The sequence below is a fragment of the Pleurodeles waltl genome, chromosome 6 (assembly GCF_031143425.1).
Source record: "Pleurodeles waltl isolate 20211129_DDA chromosome 6, aPleWal1.hap1.20221129, whole genome shotgun sequence".
NCBI lineage: Eukaryota > Metazoa > Chordata > Amphibia > Caudata > Salamandridae > Pleurodeles > Pleurodeles waltl.
In genome coordinates this window covers 1535626389-1535635957 of record NC_090445.1, presented here as the reverse complement: position 1 = coordinate 1535635957, position 9569 = coordinate 1535626389, and the positions used below count along the sequence as shown (strand labels likewise).

Sequence of the window (9569 nt, the reverse complement as noted above, 5' to 3'; positions counted from 1 at the left end):
GGATGACCGACTTTGGAGGAGAGAGCACAATCATTGGGGTCCTGGTTAGCAGGATCTCAGTGAAAACAGTCTAAACACACTGACAGACAGGCAAAAAGTGGGGGTAACCGTGCCAAAAAGAATGACTTTCCTACACCATTGCTCTTGCACCACGCAATGTAGTGCAAGAACGACGCAAGCCCAAATTGAGATTTATGAAGTCACACAAGGCCATCTTCATGAATCTGGAGCAAAGCAACGCAGTGCAAACCACTGTTTTGTGTTACCCTGCCCTAGAGAGGCTTTCCATGGGTGTTGTGTGGGTGTTCCCATGCAACACTCATGGATTTTGATGCATTCCCAGATATACCAGAAGTGGTAGACCTGGGAATGCACCAAAAACATACGCCTCTCCAAGTAAAGCGTAACTAGGAGAAATATCTTTATTTCTTCTCATTACTTCATCTATGTGCATCTTTTTATGTGCAATCTTCTTTTTTGGTCATTATAGGATGTTAGTGCTTAGTGGGTATGACCAGTTGGAACCTGTAGGTGGGCTTTGTAAAGAGTCCTCTGTTGACCAGGACTACTTTGCAGGTGTTTTTGGCCTTTGCCTGCCTGTCTGGTTTGTACTGAGCGGTTAGTTTTTCAAGCTGGTATAGTCAGTATCTGTGTACTCCATGTGCCTGCAAGTTTCCACAGATCCTTTCAATCATTATATGCCTGTCCCATTGATGAACCAGGCAGTGATCTAATATCATATGGCTGCACAAATTATATCAGATTAAGACTGGGATGACTATTAGCACACATAGTAAAAGGAATATGCATCAGGGGATTGTTTTGTGCTAGAAGGTGCCCCTTCCTGCACAAAAACAATCCTCCTTACAAAGGAGGCACCCTTGCAACATGGTGCAACGGTGCCTGCGTTGGTGCTAGTCTCCCAAAACGGCACCCCGCATCGGGACAAAGGTAGGCCTGTAGGTACTTCAACAAGGCCGACGCTGTCATCGCACCCCACCTGCGAGACATCATCAACACATCCTTCGACACCACCATCTTCCCCGAGAGCTGGAAACACGCCAAACTCAGCGCTCTACTCAAGAAACCAACAGCGGACCCCACCGACCTCAAGAATCACCGCCCCATCTCGCTTCTCCCGTTTCCAGCCAAAGTCATCGAGAAGACCGTCAACAAGCAGATGGCCGCCTTCCTCGAGACGAACGGATCCCTCGACCCCTCACAGTCCGGCTTCCGAGCCAACCACAGCACCGAGACCGCCCTCATCGCCGCCACCGATGACATCCGAGCCCTGATGGACAATGGAGAAACAGCGGCCCTCATCCTCCTAGACCTCTCCGCGGCATTCGACACGGTCTGCCACCGCACCCTAGTACGGCGCCTCAGCAACATCGGAATCAAGGACAAGGCGCTGGAATGGATCATCTCCTTCCTCGACGGAAGAACACAGAGAGTCCGCCTACCACCGTACAAGTCAGAGGCCTCCGAAGTCATCTGCGGCATCCCACAAGGATCATCTCTGAGCCCCACCCTCTTCAACGTCTACATGAGCCCCCTCGCGGCCATCGTACGCAAACACAACCTCAGCATAATCTCCTACGCCGACGACACCCAGCTGATCCTCTCCCTGACCAACGACCCCGCCGCCGCCAGAGCCAACCTGCACGAAGGGATGAAAGAGGTAGCCGAGTGGATGACGACCAGCCGCCTGAAACTGAACTCGGACAAGACGGAGGTTCTCATCCTGGGCTCTTCACCCTCCGCCTGGGACGACTCCTGGTGGCCTCCCGCCCTGGGCACCGCACCCAAACCGACAGACCATGCACGCAACCTGGGCTTCATCCTGGACTCCTCCCTCTCCATGACCAGGCAGGTCAACAACGTCTCCTCGGCGTGCTTCAACATCCTACGCACACTTCGGAAGATCTTCTGGTGGATCCCCACCGAGACCAGGAGGACCGTCACCCAGGCCCTCGTCACCAGCCGACTGGACTACGGTAACGCCCTCTACGCCGGTACCACCGCCAAGCTCCAGAAGAGACTCCAGCGGATCCAGAACGCCTCAGCCAGACTCATCCTCGACATCCCACGATCCAGCCACATCTCCGGACATCTGAGAGACCTGCACTGGCTCCCCGTCAACAAGAGAATCACCTTCCGCCTCCTCACCCACGCACACAAAGCCCTACACGACCAAGGCCCGAGCTACCTCAACAGCCGAGTCAACTTCTACGCTCCCACGCGCCACCTCCGATCAGCCAACCACGCCCTCGCCGCCGTCCCCCGCATCCGAAGAGCGACTACAGGAGGAAGGTCCTTCTCCTACCTGGCCGCCAAGAACTGGAACTCCCTCCCGACCGACCTGCGCCTGACCCAAGACCACCTCTCCTTCAGGAAGAAGCTGAAGACCTGGCTATTCGAGCAGTAGCGGCACCCCCCCCCCCCAGCGCCTTGAGACCCTACGGGTATGTAGCGCGCTTTATAAGTGTCATTGATTGATTGATTGATTGATAGGAATGCACTGTATGCTTTCATATATGGTGCATCCCTGTCCTTTCTCTTCGACGCAGCGCAGCAAAGTGACTTGCTGTGCTTCATCACTTGGCCATAAATATGGCCCTTTGTCCTGCTGTCAGCACCACATCTGCAGGTTACGTAAGGATTGTCTTTAAACATTTTCCCTAATCCACTTTTAACATTGTAAATTATAGGGATGGATAGGTGATGGTTCTCAGGAGGGAAAGATAGAGGGAAGAATAAAGGTGTAAACAGACAAAGAATAGATTGGGAGAAGGATGGAAGGATGAATAGAAAATGACAGAAAGAAGCAAAGAAGAAAGGAAGAATAGATAGATAGATAGATAGATAGATAGATAGATAGATAGATAGATAGAAAATCTTGGAAGGGAGAACCGAGATGGAAGAAGTAGGAAAAGAAAAATGGCAGCCTCCAGAACGAATGCTGGGCTTGGTGCATCACTCACTCAACTCTATTTTGAATATGGTCCAAAGGCGTGGGGTGTTGTATTTTTCAGGCCACTCCCTTGCTTGTAAATGCCTCGCTGTTCATCCTGGGGGATCCTTCCACCTATCCAACATGACATATGCTTCTCATGTATGCCGGCGCATAAAGCAGCGATCAAGCAGGCCAGCTGGATGTGGTGTGTGCAGAGACTCGTCTCTCTGTCTACTTTTAACTCTTCTGCCCCTTGATGTTTAAATTGCAGCATGAAATCCTCAGGATGGCAGAAACCCTCACCCTTTCCACGGGTCACACTCGCATCACACTCCTCACCCCAACCATAAACGAGGCGGGGAACCAGCTGGCATCACCTATTATTGAGGGGTGTAGCTGCCATTGGTGCAGCATGTTCAGGTGATGAGCCCAGTGAACTCTGATAATTAGTGCATTTTACTATCCAGACAGCAGTTAGAGTCCATTTTCGTTGCTTCTCACATCCTTGTGGTGTTTCATCAGTACATCTTAGTGCAATTCTAAGTTTGCCGAGGCACAACCGGGGATCCCATCCCGCCCTTCTGCATGCCACTCAACAGTTCTCACATAGGTTACTCCATAAACATATCTAGTCCCAGCAAAGCATTCCAGGTAAGGGAGAGACATGCTCACACACAGAGGTACCCCCAAAGCACACACAGCGACATGCACAAGTGTAACTCCCACACACAGACACAGAGGTGACTCCTGCACACTTACACACAGAGCTAACTCTTTAAAACACACAGCAGCTCTTCTTCCGTCGCCCGAAACAGAACAATCAATCGTGGCCCTGTACAGCGCTCTGCTGCCTTTTGACCAAGTCTGTGATGTACAAATAGCACGTACATTCACAGATCTTAAGTGCATCGCTGTATTCTTCACTATATAAAGTTGACATTTATATCTATAAGTGTATATATGTTAATATTGATGGATAACATTGTTTTAAATGCATACAAAGTTTCACTCACTTTGTCAAAATATAAAGCGCTTTGACCTTGCCCTGATAAGGCCCGCGCTGTACAAAACGTCAAATGAATGCAAAATAATTAAACAAGTGATAGCTACATCTCAAGGGCACACCCATAACCAAACAAACTCGTGCAAACAGACAATTACCACCACATATTTCGTACAAGCACCAGTAATGTGCACAAACACACAAACACAGACATTCACATTTCCACTCATTCCAGTAACTCCTATGAACACAGAGCCCGGGATTTTAGTACACCCAAACCAACATATGCCCCCGCACACGTAAGAATACAGACACAGACATTCCGGACACAACAAGGATAGCCCAACACAGAGCCTACACATGGGTGCCCATCTTCCACATACCCAAGAAACTCATACATAGATAGGACTATTTTACAAAAAAGAAGGTGCCGGCCCGCCTCCTTTTTTAGAATGGTCCGTCATTGGACGCACAGGCACCATCTCCGATGTGTGTACCCTCTAACCCCCACGGTGCAAGGGTGTGTTAGGGACAAGCGGCGGGTCCCCCCTCTCCTTGGCTGTCACCACAAGCATGCCTAGTGAGTTGTTTTGTGAAGTCTCGTGTTTCCTGGGAAAACCTCCGCCCCCCACCTTTTCCCTGAACTCTGCTCCAGTCTGAGGTGTTTCTAAACTTTTTTCCTCTTTCTTTTCAGAAAAGCCGAGACGCGCTCCCCCCTCAGACACCCAGGGCTGGTGAGAGACAGGCGGAGATAAGGCCCAGCCCGGAGGGTGTTTGCTCATCAGACACACCCAGCAGGAGCCGGGCCTGCCGCGCGGTGAGGGCAGGGTCTGTGTGCATGACACACCGGGGGCTGGGGCGCAGCTCCTGCTAGGAGGCACACGGGCACCAGCCAGTCAGAAGGAAGCGGCGCACGGACGGGTCGGAGGCTCCCTGCAGGAGAGGAGGTCGGGAGATAGGCGTGCGAGAAAGAAGGCTTGGAGTACACCAACCCGAAAAATAAAAGAGTTGACGCTCACCGGTCGGGAGCCTCCCAAACCTCGGTCGGAGGCGGGAGCCTCCCTGGCATTACGAGGCTGAGGCAGGAGCCTCCCGGTATTACCAGTCTGTGACAGGCGTCCCAACACCAATATCAGCACTGAGGCTTGGGCTGCCCGGGAGTACTGCAGGCGCCTCCACCCCGGCCCGTCTGAGACAGGAGCCCCCCGGAACATTCGAGGCAGGAGCCTCTGCTCCGGCATGGGGAACCTGTGCGTGCCCCAGGGCCCCCGGGACATGCGGGGCTCCTTCACCAGGAAGAACTCCCTGCAGAGCAAAGAGTGAGTAGACCCCACTTCATTAACCCTCGGGTACTGCCCAGGCCTCCCTTACTGCCGCTACACTCCACATACCCACTCCTGACCATCCACCACCTATGCCCGCCCTTGGCCCCACCAGCTTCGCCCAACTCGCTTCCTCTGCCCCCTAACACCGGTGGCCTTTAATGGGATTAACGGACCGCGCTGTCACTGCTTGAGTATCTCCCAGCGACGCTGCTGTGTTTGTAATGCGATAGTACGAGTACTCCTGGGCAATGCTGCTATACCCTTAAAGGATGTATCGGGACTTTTATTGGGGTCTTATTATATCTTCCCACCAGTACTACCGCTATACTTCGACGGGGTGCTGTGCTGCCAAGGCAGCCCTTTCCTATAGTGTCTGCACTTCTCAGCTGGTCTGCTATACCCCTGTAGGACAGGGCGGCACTTCTCATTTCGGTCGCTAACTTCTAATGCCATGCTGTTGGCACTACCTAGGAGGGTGTCTGCACTTGCAAGTGGAGAGGGTTGGCGTGTCAGCTGCACTGCTGTACCTTCAAAGGACAGTTTCATAAGGTATACCCTTTAACGCACAGTACTGGCACTTCTTAGTGGAGCTGCTGCTCCTTTCAGTAGGATAAGGCGGGCACTTTATGGGTGGGATACTATACCTTAACAGAACAGTATCAACATAGCTGGTGTACCTTAGTTGGGCAGCACCGATGCTTCTCAAAAAAGCAGCTTTTACTTTCATGGGACAGTCTCGTCACTTTTCTGTGGAGCAGGTGTGCTCTTAATGGTATTTTTTTTTCTCATACTTAAAGGAGTTTTGTTATGTCCGGTTTGAACAACTGGTCAGCAAGATTCTGGGGTTTGAGCAGAGAGCGTGTCTTTTGCCGAGAACTCTCTTCCAGTTGACACTCAGTGTGATCTTTGGCAAGTGACGACAGGCATTGCACAAATTTCAGTGCATAGGGACTGGCCCGTTTTCCAGGGATCGGATAGAGGCGTTTCAACAACATTGTAACTGTTTCAATCAAGGATTGGATATAGGATTTTGCGAGCCTGACTAAATCTTTTATGTCCGTTCACAGCAAGAAATGGACGTACCTATTTGGGAACGAAAACGGACAAGAAAGGGATACCAGCGGAGAAAAAATATTGCAGTACATTCCAGCCAAGGTGAGTTGCTAAGATAGCAGAAGCCAAATGGATGTATGGATGAATGGGTGTTGTAAATGGGATAGCGTTTCATGCCTCGGCGAAGTATGAAACGCTACACAAATTCTGCCATCACGAGGCAAAGATTGTATCAATGTTAAATCATTCAATATTTTAGTATCGCGTTTTGACCATATGCATGGGTTCTATCAAAGCCTGCCCGTCCTAATTATGCTATTGGAAGCGCATTGTGGTTTTACTAGTGCCGACCGTGTTTTGAAGGGGCTAGTAGGGTACTGTGTGGTCCTAGGAGAGGCAGTGTACTCTAGGGCACCCGGATATAAGGGCCCCAGGAGAGGGTCTGTGCACCCATGGGCACCCGCAGATAAGGTTCCCAGGAGAGGCTCTGTGCACCCAGGGGCAGCCTGGGTTAAGAGTCCTAGGATAGGGCCTGTGCACCCAAAGCCACCTTGAGATAAGAGTCCTAGGAGTGGGTCTGTACACCTAGGGGTCCTTTGAGGTAAACATATTAGGGGAGCATCTATGCACCTAGGGGCACTTGGAGATAAGAGTCTCAGGAGATGGCCTATGCACTTAGTGTCACTCTGAGATAAGAGGCCCAGGAGAGGGTCTGTGCGCCCAGGGCCCCCGGAGTTAAGGGTCCCAGGAGAAGCTCTGTGCACCCAGGGATAGGATAGGACCTGTTTATCCACGGCCACCTTGAGATACAAGTCCTAGGAGTGGGCATGCGCCCTAGGGAACCAGCAGGTAGGAGTCCTAAGAGAGGGTCTGTACACCTAGGGGGCCTTTGAGGTAAACATATTAGGGGAGCGTCTGTGCACCTAGGGACACTTGGAGAGAAGAGTCTCAGGAGATGATCTGTTCACATAGTGGCACCCTGAGATAAGAGGCCCAGGAGAGGGTCTGTGCACATAGTGGTACCCTGAGATAAGAGTCCCAGGAGAGGGTCTGTGCGCCCAGGGCCCCCCGGAGATAAGGTTCCCAGGAGAAGCTCTGTGCACCCAGGGGTAGGATAGGGCCTGTTCATCCAAGGCCACCTTGAGATACAAGTCCTAGAAGTGGGCATGTGACCTAGGGACACCAGGAAATAATAGTCCTAAAACAGGGCCTGTACACCTAGGGGCCCTTTGTGATAAAAATCTTAGGGAAGCGCCTGTGCACCTAGGGGCACTTGGAGATAAGAGTCCCAGGAGTAGCTCTGTGCACCCAGGGCCAACCTGGGACAAGAGTTTTAGGATAGGGCCTGTGCACTCAAGGCCACCTTGTGATACAAGTCCCAGCAGTGGGCGTGTTCACCCAGAGACACCAGCAGATAAGAGCCCTAAGAGAGGGCATCTACACCTAGGGGGCCTTTGAGGTAAACATTTTAAGGGAGCGTCTATGCACCTAGGGATACTTGAAGATAAGAGTCCCAGGAGAGGGCCTGTGCACATAGTGGCACCCTCAGATAAGGGTTCCAGGAGAGGACCTGTGCCCATAGTGGCACCCTGAGATAAGAGTACCAGGAGAGGGTCTGTGTACCAGGGGCACCCAGAGATAAGGGTTTCAGGAGAGGGCCGTGGCACCCATGGGCAGGCTGGGATAGGAGTCCTAGGAGAGGGCCTTTGCACCCAGGACCACCTTGAGCTACAAGTCCTAAAAGTGGTCATGTGCACCTAGGAACACCAGCAGATAAGAGTCCTAAGAGAAGGCCTGTACACCTAGGGGCCCTTTGAGGTAAAAATATTAGGGAAGCATCTGTGCACCTAGGGTCACATGGAGATAAAAGTCTCAGGAGATGGTCTGTGCCAAGGACGGCTCTTCCATAATGGTGGAGGAGCGTTGCCTCTCTGCCAGCAGCGGCAGCTGCAAAACCTTTAAAGGAAAAGGATAATAAACTATATTTATTATCCTTTTCTTTGAAAGGGGCGGTGCACAGCACTCCCCCTCAGTGCGCATGTATGTGTGGCTGGCCGTCTCGGGCCACCAAGCACACATGCGCAGTAGGCTCTCTCAAGCCCAGCAACACAGTTGCCTGGGAGTGCTTTGAGCAGCGTCAGGATTATAGATAAATGTCCCAGGAGAGGGTCTGTGCACATAGTGGCACCCTGAGATAAGAGTCCCAGGAGAGGGTCTGTGCACCCAGGGGCACTTGGAGATAAGGGTCCCAAGAAAGGGCCTGTGCACCCGAGGGCACCTGGAGATAAAGGTTCCAGGAGAGGCTCTGTGCACCCATGGGCCCAAGGACATACGAGTTCAATGACAAAGTTGGTGCGCCTCGGGGCACACATGTAATAGGAGAGCCCCTGGGGTATTATGAGGTAAGAGTCCCAGTAGAAGCCCTGTGCGCCTAGGTGCATCATGAGATAGGAGCCCCAGGAGAAGGCCTCTGCACTCAGGGGCCAAAGGACATAAGAGTCCAATGACAGGTGCTGTGCACCTCGGGGAACACATAGATAAGCGTAGTAGGAGAGGGCCTGTGCTACTAGGGGTATCCTGATAAGACTCCCAGGAGAGGGCCTGTGCGCCTAGGGGTACCCTGATAAGAGTCAGAGGAGAGGGACTGTGCGCCTAGGTTATCATGATAAGAGTCCCAAGAGAGGGACTGTGCGCCTAGGGGTATCCTGATAAGAGTCAGAGAAGAGGGACTGTGCGCCTAGGGGTATCATGATAATAGTCCCAGGAGAGGGCCTGTGTGCCTAGGGATATCCTGATAAGAGTCAGAGGAGAGGGACTGTGCGCCTAGGTGTATCCTGATAAGAGTCAGAGAAGAGGGACTGTGCGCCTGGGGGTATCATGATAATAGTCCCAGGAGAGTGTCTGTGTGCCTAGGGATATCCTGATAAGAGTCAGAGGAGAGAGACTGTGTGCCTAGGGGTATCATGATAAGAGTCAGAGGAGAGGGACTTTACACCTAGGGGTATCATGATAAGAGTCCCAGGAGAGGGCCTGTGCGCCTAGGGATATCCTGATAAGAGTCAGAGGAGAGGGACTGTGCGCCTACGTTTATCCTGATAAGAGTCAGAGGAGAGGGACTTTACACCCAGGGGTATCATGATAAGAGTCCCAGGAGAGGGCCTGTGCGCCTAGGGATATCCTGATAAGCGTCAGAGGAGAGGGACTGTGCGCCTAGGTGTGCCCTGATAAGAGT

The 9569-nt window shown here is 52.1% G+C and overlaps 1 protein-coding gene across 1 annotated transcript in view; it reads left to right on the top strand.

Moving 5' to 3' along the window:
- Positions 1-4682: 4682 nt before the first annotated feature.
- PLEKHN1 (pleckstrin homology domain containing N1) overlaps positions 4683-9569 on the top strand; it is a 74911-nt gene continuing 70024 nt past the window's right edge. The window contains exons 1-2 of the mRNA XM_069241119.1: positions 4683-5278; positions 6352-6439. Coding sequence (XP_069097220.1) covers positions 5199-5278; positions 6352-6439 — 168 coding nt within the window. The 5' untranslated portion in view covers positions 4683-5198. The remainder of the gene's footprint in view (positions 5279-6351; positions 6440-9569) is intronic.